The sequence below is a fragment of the Rhinichthys klamathensis genome, unplaced genomic scaffold (genome assembly GCF_029890125.1).
Source record: "Rhinichthys klamathensis goyatoka isolate OS25496 unplaced genomic scaffold, OSU_Roscu_1.1 h1tg000184l_1, whole genome shotgun sequence".
NCBI classification, from domain to species: Eukaryota; Metazoa; Chordata; class Actinopteri; order Cypriniformes; family Leuciscidae; genus Rhinichthys; species Rhinichthys klamathensis.
In genome coordinates this window covers 2,715,922-2,734,718 of record NW_026606712.1, presented here as the reverse complement: position 1 = coordinate 2,734,718, position 18,797 = coordinate 2,715,922, and the positions used below count along the sequence as shown (strand labels likewise).

The following is an 18,797-nucleotide window of genomic DNA, read 5'->3' as shown; positions in this document are numbered from 1 at the left end:
TTAAAGTCGAAACATTTCGAGATTAAAGTCGAAACATTTCGAGAATAAAGTCAAAACATTACGATAATACATCTTCCATAGAAGTGTGTGCATTCATAACAGTGCGCGTCCACTGGCTCAGAGCGCGCGCGCGCGTGTGTGTGTGTGTGTGTGTGTAAAGAAATGCACTTGTGAAGTCGAACTGCCATGGATCAACACAAAATAGTAGCTTTTTACTTTTATCTGGGCTTTCAACAAAATTTCTACACAGGTGCTAATCTACCAACAAGAATTACCATGACGTTATAGACGAGCGCACAGACGCCGCCGGAGTAGGTATCACAATCTGGTCCAAACTTTATGTGGCAGTGTTTTTGAGGTGTTTTTGTGCTCGTCTAGGCAACTATCTGGGTCGAGAACACAACAGTAACCGCTCTGTCTCCCTCTTCACCGTAAATACGTTCTGGATACATTTTAAGGGCATCATTCTGTATCCAATCATTTGGCCGGATCCCGTGATTTCCTCAGATTTAATAACCACTAATGATGGTTGAGGAGAGATTCTCTGATATGATTGTAAAGTGCTTTGAATGTAGGCCTAGTAGGCTATACAGGCCTATGAAAGCGCTATATAAATGCCTCATTCATTCATTCATTCATTCATTCATAAAGCTGGATATCTCCATCCAGTCTGAAAAGTGTTTTCCGGGGTGGTTTCCAGGCTAAAGTCAATGTGGACGGTGAGGACCAGCCTGCCACCGCACATATGTCTTCGATTGGTACACAACTGGACCAAGCCCATGAGGATGCCGTGCCTCTAGTTGAATGAGCTCTAACACCTATGGGGCATTGAAGGCCCATGGAGGTGTAGGCTAGAGAAATAGTGTCTACTATCCACCTAAATAGTCTGTTTCGTGACCAGATCCAAGTTATTATCATCTTCTGACGAGGGAAGAGCTGATATCACCTGGGCTCTAAACGGGGTTGAGAGCACCTTAGGAACATAGCCGTGCCTTGGTCTGAGCACGACTCTTGAGTCGCCAGGCCCAAACTCAAGGCATACTGTGCTTATGGAAAGCCCTTGCAAGTCTCTTACTCTTTTAACCGACGCCAGTGCTTGCAGGAGTGCGGTTTTAAATGTGAAAGGGGTTTAAGGTCAGCTGCCTGAAGTGGTTCAAACGGGGGACCCTTAAGGGCCCTGAGGACCGTAGATAGGTCCTAGGCGGGCACAGAGGGGGGCCGAGGAGGGTTGAGCCTCCTAGCCCCCTTGAGGAAACGAATGACCAGGTCGCTTTTCCCCAAGGAATGGGCAGCCACAGGGGCGTGAAAAGCCGCTATGGCCGCCACAAATACTTTGAGCATGGAGGGGGTCCTGCCCGCATCCAGCAGCTCCTGAAGAAAGGAAAGTACTAGAGGTACTTCACACACGTGCGGGTCTACGTCTCGCGCTGCACACCAGCTTGCGAACGCCGACCAATTGAGAGCATAGAGGCGTCTGGTAGACGGTGCTCTAGCTTCAATCATGGTATTCTGGACTCCTTCTGGGATGTCCCTGGGTACCCATTGAGGGGCCATACATGTAGGGCCCACAGATCTGGGCGGAGGTGCCAGATTGTCCCATTCGCCTGCGTGAGGAGGTTCTTCCTCAGCGGTATGTGCGAGGGAGCTGCACTCAGCAGCTCCGCCAGCTCTGGGTTTCCAGGCGTCCTGGCTGGCCGATCTGAGGCCGCCCTGGCGATTTATATAGGACACCACTGACATGTTGACCGTACGGACCAGGACGTGGTGTCCCGCCAGATCTGGAGGGAAGGTTTTCAGGGCTAAATGAACCGCTCTCATTTCGAGGCAGTTGATATGTAGGCGCTTCTCCGGGCTCGACCAGAGGCCAGAGATTGGCCTGCCCTCGCACAGTGCCCCCCAACCGAGGTTGGAGGCATCTGTTCAAACCACTTTCCTCCTCGGGCTCTGCATGAAGCACATCCGGAACGCGGCATTTGCAACAACGCCGATAGTTGAAAATTTGCTCTTTCTTTTTAAGCTTCTAGAGTGTTGTGACGGCGAAAACACAGAAGTAAGCAGAAAGGATATAAGGCTTCTTTCGCCTGATGGCCGCAGGTTAGCGGCGATTCAGGGGAAGGCGGCGCCGAGTTGAAGGTGCCGTGTCCGCTGATGAGGTCGCTAATGCCGCTACAGAGGCTCATCTATGGCGAAGGCTCGGAGGTCAGTGAAGAAGGTGTTCACTGAAGGAGATTAAATCTGATTCTTTGGCGAAATGGTCTGCTTATATAGGCATAAGCCACGCCCATTCTGGCGGGTTCTGACGTGCCCTGGGCGCGAAGTGACCCGATTGGTTTGCGCGTCTCAGCCGCCTCGCCATAGGTTTGTGCAGTTGCCGCAGCACAGCCAATGAGCGAGCTTGACGCTCTGCTCTGTGCTCGCTGTGCAGCTGCACTGCGTTTTAAAATAATGGCTTCAGTATTCTCGAGAAAAGGAGTTTTCCCACTGCGCATAGCTACGCAATACGAAGTGGATGTTCTCGAAAGGGAGCCACATATACTCAGGGTGATTAGATGTCTCTGGGTGGCACTGTTGCTATGGAGCGTTTAGGGACTATACAAGGAATAATGTTTCCAAGAATCTTCACTTTGAAAATGATGTCAGACATGGAAACAGACATTACTGTGCCTGCCAGACAAAAGAAAACAGAACTTTCACCCAGAAAAGAACACCACAGAGAACACACACTGTAAGGTACTCAGCAAAAACAACATGTGCTTGTAATCGGACCTCTATGGAGAAAATAGACATATGTGCCTGGTTACAGTTGCTGTAAGTATTGTTGAAAAATACTTCTCTGACAGGAACAATGAATGGCCGCTTAATTCTGAAAGCCTTCCAGATATGAAATATGCATACCACTTCTAAAATGTAGCGAGTGGAACAAAATATTCCATGTGTTTCCATAAACCCAGACAACTCAAAGATGATTGGACTTTTAAAAGAATCTTCCCTGCATCTTCCCTAATTAATGTTTTAGCTAAGTCAATATACAAAACCATTAGCCACGCCAAACTACCCACTTGTTATATAAAGTGTTTTTCATATTAACCATATTTTTATGATGTCAATGGCACACTCACTATTCCAAATAAAAATCTAATGTCACAGGGGAAATCTGGAAAAATAATAACTTTTTTGCTGTATTTTTCAACAGTATTTTAGGTAGGCTATTTATAATTAAATAAATGATCAGGGCTCTTTATAGTATAATATGAATAAACTGTCATTCTTATATAAAGACAACATAGTTTAAACATATTTTTAGTTTTGGAAGATTCAAGCAGGTCTGTCTAATGTTTGGCTTAAGCCGGCATGATCTTAAGAACATGAGGATGTGTTTCCACTTAAAATCTCCTCTTTTTTCACTTCCACATGGTGGTTTCCCACAAGTCCCACAGGAAAGCAGAATGGCAGGTCATCACTTCTTTTATGTTATTTGAGCTGCATTTGTCTTTTTCTCTTTTGAGGTGTGTATAAGAATGGTCCAAAGATCAGGTGTGTGTGATTTTTTTTTTTTTTTTTTTTGTAAAGTGATATTTTTCACCTGTGGACAGAGAACATTTTTCATCAAACTTTTATTGACTATTAATTTAGGTAAATATTTAAGATAATTTACTTTATTTTAAAGATTTCTTAAAGATTTTTAGAAAAATGTGTTGTGAGAATAGAAGTGATTTTAGTACACTGCATGCAGACACTCAGTGAGTATCTCAGCATATAAGATTTCATGCAAACAAAAAGCATGTTTTCAGTTGACATACAGTAAAACTTGGTAAAACAGATTGACAGAGAAAAGTTATTAAACACCACCCAGAATTCTAGGCATGAAAGAATCAAGAAGCCAGAAGCCCAAACATTGATATTAAACCCATATGCTTTCAGAGTAAATGCATTTGTGTTGAGTCACTGGTAGAGACTGAGAGAATGACTGCTATAAGGAGGACTAAACTATAAACAAAAGTCCACATAATTATGTAGAAAAAAAATACACACACGTGTGTGTATTTTTTTATATTGTGTATTTTTTATATAGCCTATATCAAAGTCACTATGAAATCAAAATGGACAATTCTTTTTTTCTTTTTTTTTTGCAGTTATAATTGATTTATTCGTGCACATCGTTTTTTTAAATTTATTCATATGCCCTGGTAATCTTTAGTCAAGATCACTTTTTAAAAAAAAAATAACAACGATAACTTCCCCTCCCTCTTGCAGAGACATGTCTTCTCTTCTTTGATGACATGTTTACTGCAAGGGCGGGGCAACTTGTCACTCACATGAGATCGACCAATAGCAAACCACAACCATCATATCAATTCCCCATGGGCAAAGTCAAATCCTGCTCTATATATTATATTATATACTATTATGTTATATTGTAGCCTACTTTGCCTTTACTCCACTGAAAACAATGTTGTGAAATCTACATACATATAATTAATTAAAACATCTAAACTAAAGTGTCTATAGCTCATATCACTTGACACAGCAGTTGCCTGCCATGTGGAAGTAGTACAGTAAATGAGGTGTGACCACAAAGACGGTGTTTGCGACTGCTTTAAACAGTGTTTTGTGACAGACAGAGGGCGCTTTCGAGTCCCTTCACTGATATTATGTGCAATTCAGAAATGTATGACAAACAATTAGACGTTACGGAAAGACCAAAAATGAAGTAAATGTGTGTATGAGCTCTGATAACAGTCACGTCATACCACACAGATATATTCTGGGAGGCTGAAACACCACTTCGACCTTTTGTCAATGTCAAGCTCAAGATCATTGAAATAACTCGTCGTTGTATGTATGCATAATCTAACCCTTAAACGCTAATTTCTAGCAATTAATACAATAAACTTTGCAAAAGTTTTCAGTTGCGTCTATTTCTGGCCTCCACTAGTTTCCCGCCTGACTGACGTCAGCATTAAGTTATTTTCATGAATGGAGGGGGCGGTCACGAGGAATCGGTGACGTCAGTGCTTGCGGAAGCACAGAGTGGAATGTTGATACATTGTTGTTGTTTTGTAGTTAATTTAGTTCAGAGAAACATTTCGCTTCGGTTGCAGGACGCGAGGAGGCTCAGCCTGTTGATTCCAGGACACTTCTCACAGATTTTCCGCATCCCCGACAGAGATTCCGCGCTCACAAGGTAAAGTGTGCGAGCTTTTCTGGGAGATGTTTTGAAATTCCTCTCGAAATTGCTGATGTTCTCACGATGACGGACAAGAATTCCGCCTATCCGTAGTATTTATGTAGTCGACGCATAGCTTAATAAATTCTTCTCTTAAAATTCTAAAGTTGTATAAAGAATTAGGATTAATTTAGGCTACTATAAAGATGGAACATAAGTTATTTAATGGTGAAATATTTGATTATAAAAACAAATAGCGGTCTGGTTTGGACACGTGTTAAAGGTTGCAACTTGGAATTTAGCCTACTAATGCCTTTTCGGATTTTTTTAGTTTTATTTTGTTGCTTTTATATAAACAATCACATTTATAAACATACTTATCTCACTGACTATCTTTAATGTTGTGTAAATTGGAAGTTTCCAAGATTGCTTCCTACATTTTAAAGGGAATAAGTAACGTTAGGCTAAGTTTATCGTAGACAGTGCATCTTTGACAAACTAAACAGCGACGTCTCGTAACTTTTAAAACAGTTTGGCGATACTATTCCAACTTTTTTGTCGCTTTTAACAGCGAGCATGTTTCAAAAGAATTAATATTACGCCATAAGGAAATAACACGTGGTTGGCATTTAGGAATTCTGGGACAAAGGGCATATTTGTGTGGCGAGCCCTTTTGGGAGTAACGGCAAGCGACCTAAAGACTGTTATGAATATGATGATACCGAGTCAGCTGAGCCGCGCGGAAAGATTCCGTTTTCTCGCGCTCTTTAATCAACACGAGGATTCAAGAATAGGGTGACGTTATGTCAGATTCTCAGTGCACGGCGGCGTGAACGCGCACAGTGTGGTGGATATTACTTTTAATCAAAATAATGCTTTGTACCTTCAGTAAAAGGCTTACTTGCAAAAGATTTGCTATATTTTGAGGCTTTTTATCGTTGCGCAGTGCAAGAAACCTGTGATTGATGAATATAAGCCTATATGAAATAACTTCGTCATGAAGCAGCATGAGCCACCTTGATGTCTACCAAACCCTAGGACATTTAATAAGACATTAAGTTTAGTGATCGAATATTCTTTATGAAGCTCACTTATTAAATGGAATAGCCTATATGTGTGTGTGTCTGTGATGTGTAGGTGATTGGAAATATTTATTAACTCATTGTTTAGGAATGATTGTGTCCACTCTTCTGGCAGGTTAGCTCTAAAGCAACGCCCTCAAAGGAAAAATGAGTCATAACTGGATAATGTGATTCATTTCCACATTGGGTGATAAAATAGCTGTCCTGAACCAATTTAATGTGATAAAACTATATTAAAGTGAAGTCCATCCATTGTTAGAGGAATTGTCAAACAGAGTATGAAGTTGGACTTAATTTGGTATGTAACGTTACCATGTAAGGACACCCATGGTGGGAAATTAACTTTTTGCAGCTTACAAATCAGATATTAAACTCCTTTAAGTGGACCAGAAATGTATTCACACTGTTCCACATTAGTTGGGGTCTAAGTAGGCCTACATTCACACTGTTTTTGCAATTCACTTTAACCCCATTGGTGTTGTGTTGCAGCTTTGTACTTAAAATTACAGTGTTAGTTTGGAGAGCTTTACGTTTACATGATATAAGTAAAGCAAGTCAAGTCAATTTACTTAAAGCGCTTTTCATAATACACATTGTTTCAAAGCAGAGCTTTATAATGTTAATACCTAATTGTCCACATTTAGCAGTTTAGAGCTGGATGACAGTATAGATTACTTTTGATGACGATATAAACAATCACGCAGTTGAGATTTGTTTTATATAAGCCCTGTTGTGTGTCCTATGTTGTAAAATTGGATATACTTATAGGAGCTATATATAAATTAGAGTTTGTTGCAAAATGGAGGATTATGAGTTTGTAAGTGTTTTCTTTTTTTCAATTGATAACAACCACACCATAGATTTAAATTGTGGAGCACCTCTTGAGATTGTTCATTTAGAGTGTTTACATATAAGGAAAAATCTTGTGGTTGTAAGGAGAAAATTCACATGTGGTATTTGAAAAGCACTCGTGCAGCTTGCATGACGAACAGCAAATCAGGCATGCACGGTCACAGCATGTCTTTCATCTGTTCCTCAAGATAAAATCGAATGTGTGCATTTTCTTTTTTTTTCTTCTTTTTTACAAGATAGCACTCAGAGACATTTTACACGGCATGTGCCACAGAAATATCCACCAGTGTGTAAAAAAGCATCTGCATTTGGCTGGTGGCGGGTGTTCATTTCATTCCCTGGAGAATATAAAAAAGGCCACCATCCATGTTTGAGGGGCCGCTGTGGTCAAATCTGATAATTTGGCTTTGTTTTTCCAGAGTCAGCAGAAGATCAGTTGTTGAGGCTGCTAATTCAGCACTGGTCATTGCCCAGAAAGAGTCTTGAGAGCATTGAGTGCCTGCCATTACACTGAAACAGTTGCTGGGGTCAGATTATGTTTGTGTTCTCATATGTTCCATCGGTTTAAGAGCGTATTGCGGGAGAAGGCGCAGAGAATAGAGCATATATTGTGTTCTCTTGTCCCATCTTGATCAATGTGGAAAATCATGGAGGAGGGCAACCTTGTCATGTCTCCTTATTCACTGTATGTGGGGTTGTGTGACCTCGTCTGACTCAGAGTTGCTGAAGTATCTGTGGCGATGGCCTCCCACATGTTGTACGTTGTCTGCTCGCTGCATTTAGAAACCCAGGGGAAGTGCACTGCGCACACTGTACTGTCATGAGACACACACGTGGGATCACAGGCACTCGTGGCCTGTCACTAAGCAATGCTCCATGAGTAAACAGTTTACAATCAGTATTATAGTAATCACATGATGCCAATTTTGAGTTATATATGGTTTAGGATTAGTTGTAGTATTGATTATCTCACACATCTAAAGCCAGCGTACGCAAATAGCAATAAAAAAAAATTCCTGTGGTTTAGAGTGCGCGTTTGGAGAACCGGAACTCTTACAGTAGTCTTTGTGGTTAGGACAGTGGGGTTTGAAAGTGAATGAGACAGCGGTAGTTGGTGAGTTAATGACTCAAAATGAAACACAGGGGAACTCCAAAACCAATTCTCACGTCAAGCGTTTGAGCACCACGTCTTGACCTATAGGCTGCAACATTATCAACAGTCATAGTGAATCAAATGCAATTTCACTGCATTGCCACTTGAAATATTGCAGTTAAATAAAAAGCCTGTGTTTGATCTGGCCGTTTCCAGAATTTGGAAATGTGTGGTGTGATGTGGACCAATGTTTAAATACATATGCTTAGAAATGTACTCTTTGTACACTGTAAAAAAATATGATGAATAAGTAAAAACAACATATGTTTTTACATTGCTTTAACTTATCAAAATATTTTGAGCAATTTTCAACTTTTTTTATGTTATACATGATTCAACTAATTTTTTTAAAAGTTAGTTTAATGTAATTTAAAGGAATAGTTCGCTTAAAAATGAAAATGATGTCGTCATTTACTCACCCTCAAGTTGTTTCAAACCTGTATGAATCTCTTTCTTCTGCTGAACGCAAAAGAAGATATTTTGAAGAATGTCGGTAACCAAACAGTTGATGTGCCCCACTGACTTTTATAGTAGAGAAGAAAATACCATGGAAGTCAATGGGGTACATCATACGTCTGGTTACCAACATTCTTCAAAATATTGAAAGAAGCAGTCGAAAGAAATGCATACAGGTTTGAAACAACTTGAGTGCGAGTAAATGATGACAGAATTTTCATTTTTAAGTGAACTGTTCCTTTAAGTTGAAATGACTTAATTAAAAAATGAAGGCAGCAATTAACTTTATTTATATTTTTATTTAAATTTACAGTGTTGTGGTTTTGACTTTAACACCATGTTTAATGATTCTAAAAATGCCATTTTAAAAGGTTAAAAGTAGTCACGTATATCGCTTACACCTAGGATACATTAGTGTACCCATCTTAATCATTATTTTAAAAACGTTTTTATACATAGAAATATCATAATACCATGTTTTTATTATTATTGCCATCTCATAAAAAGATACATTATTGACTGACATTTTACAGAGTCATGAGGGGTCTTTTCTGTGATATCATTTCCTATTTTGTTTCCACTGCATGTTTCTGCATATTGGTTCCACCACATGACTTTTATGACGGACCAAGATTTTTCAAGATTTTCATATATATATACACATATATATTTAAATATATTAACAATATTATACATATTGTATATACTTTATATAAATGTTTCATTATATGTTTCGTAAGAATAAAAAAAAAGATCAATCCAAATTAATATTTTCTTTTCAGTAATTGTTTTCTTTCATAAGGCTTTTTTCCCATTATATCAGGCATCCTGATTTTTTTTTTTTGCCACAAATATCTAAATACATTTTATTTCAGAAATTAAATGCATGTTTATACATGAATTGGAATTTTAATGTTTTTATTACTTTTTTAAGTTGTATTTTTTTTCACCTTTAATGCACTGTGCAGTAGAGGAAACAATGGCTGGCCACATTTTTAATTTATTGTTGAATAAATTAACAAACCCGGACAAAAAAAAAAAAATAGGGTCATGTTATTGATCCATGTATTACAGAGTCAGACTTTATTGGCCTATGGGATGTCTGGACCACAAAGAAACACCCTGCCCTTTTCGTGGTGCCCTTTACCAGTTTCTGCTTCGGACAGGACTGACCTCACCACCACACTGTGGTCAGGTCTGTGGAAGAGCTGTCTGGGACTTATTTCTCAAGAGCTTGAGTAACTGGATGTTTATATGTCTATGATGTGTTGATGCAATCCTCAAGCCTGTCCTAATTGCCGAAGACCATTAGTTAAGCATAGTAAGCGTAGGCTGGAGAACTGATGTTACGTCATATATGTGTTCGGATGAGTGTTGACGGTAATAACAAATTTGGTTATGTCATGATTTTCCTGTGAAGAATTGTGCTTGTTGTTCATTACTTATTAACCACGTTGCACTGGCTTCTCTGTTGTACATACTGGGGCGGGTTTGTCTTTGGTTAGCACATACTTGACATTCCTTGGAATTCCTGTGTCCCCAGTTGGAAAGGAGCTTTGCGCTCGCTACCTCTCTTCCCAATCCGCAGAAAGTTCCGGCGGTCCCGCCAACCGTTTCCAAGGTTCCACGTATACTTTTCCTTCCACCCCTGCGAAACAACAGGATTTTCCAGGAAACGTCAGTTCAGGAGGGTGTGATTCCCTGCCGATCGTCCTCGCTCTTACCAGTAAACAGCATGACTAACGGCTCTGCTATGCTCTCCATTTCCTTTACATAATATCCCTGCGAACACGCCGCTGCGCTGTGGAAACGAGTGGGCCGGGACCTAAAGAGACAGAGTTCTCCACCAAAACAGAGACTCGAAGCAAAGCCTTCTCCGGCTCACTCGCCCAGGAACGCAGCAGCTGGCCATTCGCTGCTTAACTAGTGGAGCAATAACACACAAAAAAAAGGAAAAACAAGCCAGGCCTCCATTTATCATGGGAACACAAGCACACATGGCTTTGAAGTGGTGTTTGGCTTAGCCTAAGGCCTTGTCTCAATTCTCTACCTTTCATAAGTGGTCAAAACAAGAGAATCTCAGATTCTCACATGCATTAACATGGCAACGCTGGCGTCAAATTCCATAAAAGGGGAGGTCCTTTGTGAGTTGTTTCTGAGAAAGTTCACAATCTCAAGACTCAAATATGCGGTTACCCAGCCATATTACTCAGGGAGCCTTGAAAGAACGTCATCGCTGTAGCAGCCAAAGCATGCAATACTCTAGCAGATATTGTCCGTGCGGGCCAGAGGTTTAGTCAGTTCTAATCCGCCTCGTTTGGTTTATTGGGATCAGATGTCATGTAAGCAATTAATTGAAACGTAAGTTATGTGACGCAGAGGCCCGTTGTAGTTCACATCACGGTTTGTAATTCATGGAAAATGATTGCGCTATTTGGCGGAGCTCCTTGACACAGGCAATCCTTTCCATTGTAACTGAGAGTTGAGTTAACATTATGTATAGTGGAGGAGGCTGACCCTTGAAGTTCAACAGAAAGGTTGTTGACGGGCTTAATACCGTGACCAGCATCCACATGATGCCAGTGACATGTCTGAACAGCTTCAACTTGTGATTACTGAATAGTTTCAGTTCTGTTTGTGCTTGTATATTACACAGCGCAGTGCATATCAGGCACGTCATTATAAGGCAAGCCGTATTCATTTGATAAAACGTTATATGGTTGATGTGAAATAATAAGGCAACTCTACCACGTTAACCGGCCTCTGTCAGAGATGTCTGCAGGTTTTTGCACAGTATTGTTTGACTCACTAAAGGATGTGGATGTTGGGGCTTCCAGGTATGTCCCTTACATCCATCTGATGAGGTAATCTAGCTTTACCACACTGCAACAAGCATCTTTATAAATGCTATGCTTGCAGAAATGAAGTAAACTTGCTCAAGTATTATTTACTAGTCAATTTAGTAAAACGTGACATGAATAGACTTGTTTTACACAATTTTAGTGCACTGTCAGAACAAAAATATGTACATTGAAAAAACGGAGGGCTTTCCACTGGGACAGTGCCCACAATAGGAGATCGTTCTATCTTATTTACCCCTAAAAAGGGTACATGGCACTCAAAGGTATGAATATAAAGGTGCAACTTGTGTTTTCCTATTGTGTTTAACACTTACTCATTGATTTATTTAGATTTGTTTTACATAATTTTGTACAGTAGCACTATTATGAATGCTCATATTTTGGCAGTGAATGCTAAATATTGAAATATTGCACGAAAAAACAACAACAAAAAACAAATTATATATTCTGAGTTGACTACTCACCGATTGTTTCAAAATCAATCGCATGCATTTATGACATTTTAATTTATTATTTCAGTGTTGTTGCTGTGAGTACACTAGCAAGTAAAACTAAATATAACATGGAGTAAATCTGGTTATATTTAGATGATTGTTGTAGTCATGTAGTAAGATCATTACGCATATAGTATTAAGTATGCGGTTCTCTGAATGGAAAGTGGGGCCCCTTTGCTTTTCTCAATGTCAGTGTGTGAGAAAAGTTATTCGGTTATCTACACTTCACACTCTTTGTGGCTTCCTTCACAGGGCTTTGTGCTCTAACATGGATACATTTTTTTCCCCACTGGCTTCAGAATCTATGATAAGACGACTGTGTTCAGATGGACTTCAGCATCAAAGGCGGTGTTCAGTCCTATAATTTATGTCCAGGAAACTATGAAAACCCGGCTCTGGCCTTGGGACATTAGGGCTTTTCCTCTCTGTGAGGGCTGAGCAGGAAAGAGGGGCCCCCTGTCAGTTCACCCCAGTTCTCAGCACAAATGGAAAGGGGGACCATGTGCTGAAGGAATTTCAGGGAAATGTGTGTGTGTGAGAAAGACCTGAAAGGCTGGAGGCCCCGTGAAAAGAGAGGGAAGCATTTAAAAAAAAAAAAAAAAGGGATTCATGGTCCTCATTGGAAAGAAAGGCAGGGCCTCCCCTGTCAGAGACATTTTTAAATCACCCATGCTGAGCCAACTTGCTGTCTAGGAAAGCTCATCTTGTCAGAGATGACCTTGTTTGCCACAGTTTTAAATGTGTACGCTCGGGACAGTGGGGATTTGATATTCAATTGATTCTGATTCAATTCATATTTTAAAGAGTGCACTTGCACTTCACTTATATATTTTTTAAATATAAAAAAGGAATATTGCATAGTTTTCTTGTTGCCAGTTTGACTGGAGCAAAGTGACTTGAGGGGCCCTTAATGTAGCCCTCACATCAAGGGCCAGATGGTATGAATCAAGCCTTGAGTGAAATTTTTTTTTCATGGTATTTGGTTTCAACTGTTCAGTTCATACCCAATCTATACACTTTTGTTCTGTCATAACGGAAACATTTAAACATGCAACTAATGCACGTCTGGTGTGGTTTACTATGACCAAATCAAAAGAATGACTCAGTTTACCAAACATGCCAAAGGGAGTGAATCTGCTCACTGGTCAAAGATACTTATTGTAACAATTACTAAAGAATTCTTAGTAAGAGAAAACGATCACTTAAAATGGTTGAGGTATGCAGAGGGTTGAAGGCCAGATGACTGGACCGGAGAAATAAAGTGCGGAAGTGGGAACATGGGCAATCTGTGCTCCAAAGAAATGCATTCTGAATGGAATGCACGTTTCATCGTGGAATAATAGAGTATAGCCCAACGGAATAATAATTCTCATGAGAGTGTTGCAGGAGAAAGTGTAGCTTTAGGATTCCACTTCTTAATGATTTGCTTATAATATTTCCACTCAGAATTGTGTCACTGGCAACTGGAGTTTTGTGTCAGCATGCTGGGCTAAATATAACAAGCACAGTTAAATAAGGACATGAAACAGACCAGGAAAGCCTAGTGTAACAGGATCCAGTCTTTCAGCCACAGTTCTAAACCTGATAAAGAACATTGTCTAAAAGCACAAATATAACAGTGGCTGTATAAGGGAAACTATTCCCATGTGACTGTTGGCCTCCTGGAATGTTCCATTTACCGAAGAGCAAAGGACTGACTTAACTTGATTAAAACTCAACATTACATTCAAAAAGGTTTCCATTCGTGGTCTTTACCACTTTTTTATATTTAAAAGGAATCATAATAATTTGACAGACAGCGAGACTGACAGACAGACAGACAGACGAATAGATAGACCGACATACGGATAGATTGATAAATAGAGATGCATACACTTTAAAAAAAAAATATGGCCAATAAGTTATGACAACATGTTTTTACATTGCCTTAACTCATCAAAATAAGTTAAGCAATTTTCAACTTTTTTATAAGTTGTACAAGATTCAACTAATTTAAGTCAGTTTAATGTAATTTAAGTTGAAATGGCTTAAACATCCAAGCTGATAGATAATTAGGTAGGTACGTAGCATCAGTAGCAAGCACTTTTTAATGCTTTAGTAACTTATATAAATATATATATGCGCCATACCTGTTAATTTGGTCTATTTAGTGTCTCAGGTGTTTTAAAAGTTATCTAATTTTGTAAACGGGCCACTTGAGTTTTTTTTTTTTTAGAGTGGTCCTCCAGTGCGTCGAGCTCATGAATGAAGCTTGTTTACCATTTTTCTGGTCACGTGACACTCTCCCACTCCATCAGTCTTGAACAGAGTTCACGTATTCTGACCAGATTCTGATGCTCCTGAAATGGAACCCGTTGAGCGCGTGTTTCACGCGGTTTTTTCTTTTTCTAATTTGGCTGTGGTGGGTGTCTCGAGGCCGTGAGCTCGACTCACAGAGTGGCCTTTTTAAAAATAGCTCAGTGGCCAAAGTAGTCTTGCATGAACGGCTAAGCAGAGAGATCAGACAAAGCCTCATGCAGAGAGCTGACCTGCTTCTATTATTGCACTCTTGCAACGCTCTAGTGAGCTACATCGTGAGAACGCGAGATCAGCAAGTAAACAGGGTAACCCTTGTCTGAATGATATTGCAGCACACAGTTCTATACTGACCTCTGCTGCTCGCTCTTGGTAACTTCATTTAACTCGGCAGTTTAATGCAATGTAGGCTACATGATGACAGGTGCCCTGTGCTGTGACTGAAAAAGAATATTCAACCTTTCATGCGTTTCTATTTGTTAATTTATTTTTATGGTTTTCTTTTAGATTTTTGAGGAGTTCTGATTAGCTGCTTGTATGCAGGGCATGACGACTCATTTTACAGAGGGCAAAGCTTTAAAGGTAAGAACATTTCCCTGTGGTTCTTAGGTTTAATGAGATCTATATCTCTATAGGACGTTATTTCAACTATTATTATCTGGATGGTTATTATCTAAACATATAAGATGTAAGAAATATTTCTTCTCATCACCCTTATATGGATGCCCCCATGTATTGCACATCTGTCACGCCATATTTTTCAGTAGTCACTTCAATAATCATATTTATTTCTAGTCACTATATCATTAACCGAATTGTGGAATCGAATTCAGTGTCACATGATCCTTCAGAAATTATTCTAATATGATGATTTACTGCTCAAGACACACACACATTTGGAAACTGTGATTTGTGTTTTGTTTTCAGGATTATTTTATGAAGAGAGTTCAAAAGAACAGCATTTATTTGAAATCTTTTGTACCATTATACATGTCTCTACTGTCACTTTTGTTCAATTTAATGCATCCTTGATGAATAAAAGTATTAATTTCTTAATTTAAAAGAAAAACAAATCTTACATTGCCCAACATTTTGAACAGAGAAAAAAAAAAAAAAATCAGTAAATATACTACTGTTAACTTGCAAGTTGAAAACTGACAGCAAAAAAGTTTGACTTTGCTTAAACTTTCTGTTGTCTCTCTGTTCTGTGGTCCAGGTAAAGAAGGAAGCGGGTGAGAATGCGCCGGCGCTCAGTGATGACGAGCTGGTGGGCATGTCGGTGCGGGAGCTCAACCAGCACCTGCGCGGGCTGACCAAGGAAGACATGGTCCGGCTGAAGCAGCGGCGGCGCACGCTAAAGAACCGCGGCTATGCTGCCAGCTGCCGCATCAAGCGCGTCACGCAGAAGGAGGAGCTTGAACGGCAAAAAACAGAGCTGCAACAAGAAGTGGACAAGCTGGCTCGTGAAAACGCCAGCATGCGACTGGAGCTGGATGCGCTTCGTGCTAAGTACGAGGCCCTGCAGTGCTTCGCCCGGACTGTCACCCGCGGGCCTCACGGTAAGGTGGCCACCACCAGCGTCATCACAATTGTCAAGTCAGCCAATCACAGCCCCAGCTCCGCCCCCTTTTCGGCACACTCGCAGTGCTGATTGACAGCGCCTGCCCAGCTCCTTTTGGTCCAATCGGCTCTGAACCTTGACTGACCCGCCGGCCTCCGCTCGACCCACACTGAGAGGAAGCTCAGTGGTAAGACTGAGGGGAGGGTGGAGGCCTTAATCTGCGTGACTACAACAGGCTGCATCTATTTTCATATCTCTCTTTTACACACTCACTGAACACACATACATACAAAAACATTTCTTTTTTTGTCTGTGCACTGTGCTATAAACTCCGGCACCGGCAGGGCGCACTGACCGCTCTTTCCACTTCGACACAGGCTGAGATTTAGCAGAGATGAGCACTTGTTAAAGTGTGAGATAGTACTTGACTTAACCTGCCATGGCAGCACTGATGCCCCGTGACATATTGCAAATGCATCAGAAACTAAAATAAATATTTAGTATCATTATAAGATATATATTTTTTTCTTTTGAAGAAATCAATACTTTTATTCAGCAAGGATGCATTCAATTGATGGGAAGTAACAGTTAAAGACGTCCATAATGTTACAAAATATTTCTATTTCAAATAAATGCTGTTCTTTTGAACTTTATATTCTGGATCCTGAAAAAAAAAATATTACAGTAGAAAAGTTATTTAAAATGTTGAGAACATTTCACAATATTACAGTTTTTACTGTATTTTTGATCAAATAAATGCAGCCTTGGTGAGCAGAAGAGACTTCTTTGAAAAACATTAAAAAATCTTACCGACCACAAACTAAAAAAAAAAAAAAATTTTTTTAGAAAGATTATGTGATGTCATCTTGCATCATGAAATACATTGGCATAATCTCATAATACATCACTATGAAATAATATCAGTCATTGTGAAAGAGCAGTGTTTCTGATCCTGGACAAAAGTCAGGCGTTTCTCGTGCCATTTATACGCCAAAACTGGTTTTTGCGTGCATATGCTACGCAGTTTTCGCGTGCATATGATACGCACTTTATGGCGTGTAATACGCACGCATCCCCCACCCCCCTAATCCTACCCAAGGGTTTTCAGTGCGTAGCATATGCACGCAAAAAAACAGTTTTGGCGTATAAATGACACAAGAAATAACATTCGTGGTATAGATACGCACTTTCATGAGACTGTGTTGGACCAGCACAGTAGATGTTATCGACATCAAGGGAAAATCCTTATCCTGAAGCGTTACATTACTGATAAACAGAGAAAATTATCCAATTGGAAACGAGCCAATCCTCTCTTAGTCGGCAGTTTAAACATACAAATCCCAAATGGGAAAACTGCACTTATTGTTACTGTTGAATTACAGTCTAATACTAGTATGAAGCACTTGCAAAGCAGACTAACACATGTAAATATTCAAGACTGAAATTACAGATTAACTGAGTTTCTAGAAAAGGGCACTTCATGGTGGGTTTTATTAAAAAAGTTATTATATTTGTTTTATGCGAGGTTAGTCAGTATAATGTTGATTATCCGGCACATCTGTGTTGTCCGTTATCACAAAGATACACCGTTTTCCCTGACCTGTCTCTATACGACACCATAAAATGGTAGGTAATCCATATTGGATGTAGTGATAACAGGAGCTGTCTTGCAAAAAAAAAAAAAAAAAAAAAAGTTTAACAATAACCTGTATATTACAGAACTGAGTTAACATCAAAATCAAACATCAAATTTAAGCTCCCAACTGTGTATATGAAATTCCGTCCGCTCAGAAAGCATTCCTCACGAAAGGTGCCACTGCCGGTGTTGGTAACCCTGATAAAATGTATACAAAATGCAAATATTCGTTATTTCGACGCACTCTTGGGTAAGGAGAATCCTGGTGTCCTTAAACCTGTTCAAAAAAAATTAACTTAGCATTCATATTCAGTAAAACTGATCTGTCGTAAATGTAAGATGGCTGAAATCAGGATTGTCTCTTACCTAAGTGGCTATGACATTAGAGGGATGTTGTGCTACTGGGAAGCCCACTAATATCCCCAGCTCTCTGGGCTACTGTTGGGCTCTTAGCATTTTTTTATATAGGTCTCCTTATGCCCAAACATGATCTAGATCTGATGTTTCCCACCGTCTCTATAGTTTAAACGTTTCCAGGACATTTTCCATTTTTATGTACATAATGTCAGTTTATGAACTCAACACACTATTCGTTTTTATGGTGAATGGTTGCATTCAGATGCTATTTTTATTTTGAGAGTGCATATTTTAGGAACATGTAATTTCAGTATTCATCATTTATCTGCCATTGTTTGGTGATTTTTTTTTTTTTTTTTTTTTTTTTTTTTTTTTTTGTCCTGTGCAGTTGTTTTAAATGTGACCACAGTTCCGGTTGGCAGGTCCTCTTTTCTGGTCGTATGTTTTTATTTTTATTTTAAATTGCTGTCTCTGCTTTCCCTTCAGGCCACAAATCCGTTTAGAGGGTGAAAAAAAAAAAGGCCAGAAATTGTTGTGGCCAACTTTTGTTCCCTCTAAGCTACCTAATACATTACATAATATTAGAATTTATCAGAATTCAGTTCCCTTGATAGGAAATGCTACATGTCACTTCTTCTTCTTTATTGAATTAGACTATACAGTGACAGCAGAGTATACTTTTTTTGACAAAAGGAGAACTTGACAAAACAGCTTTTTCTGTGCTTTACACTGACATCTAGTGGTGATCTGTATTTCCTTTTTTTCTTCTTCAAAATGCTGTGATTGAATGCTGATGACACCAAGATCTGCTCTTTCATTTCTTGGACTATTGAGGCATTGCTGTTTTGCTTTGTGTTCATTTCAGCTGCCACCAAAGCCATAA

General features: G+C 39.6%; 1 protein-coding gene across 1 annotated transcript; it reads left to right on the top strand.

The window, feature by feature from the left end:
* The first annotated feature begins 5,022 nt into the window (after positions 1 to 5,022).
* Positions 5,023 to 16,531, top strand: mafk (v-maf avian musculoaponeurotic fibrosarcoma oncogene homolog K). Its single transcript, XM_056261676.1, has 3 exons — positions 5,023 to 5,185; positions 14,868 to 14,942; positions 15,577 to 16,531. The coding sequence occupies exons 2-3, from the start codon at positions 14,898 to 14,900 to the stop codon at positions 16,009 to 16,011; spliced, it is 480 nt and encodes a 159-aa protein (XP_056117651.1). The 5' UTR covers positions 5,023 to 5,185; positions 14,868 to 14,897; the 3' UTR covers positions 16,012 to 16,531.
* Positions 16,532 to 18,797: the final 2,266 nt, after the last annotated feature.

Coding starts and splice junctions, on each gene's coding strand:
- mafk (XM_056261676.1), top strand. CDS start 14,898: ATGCAGGGCATGACGACTCATTTTACAGAGGGCAAAGCTTTAAAG. Junction 14,943..15,576: donor CAGAGGGCAAAGCTTTAAAG/GTAAGAACATTT, acceptor TCTGTGGTCCAG/GTAAAGAAGGAAGCGGGTGA.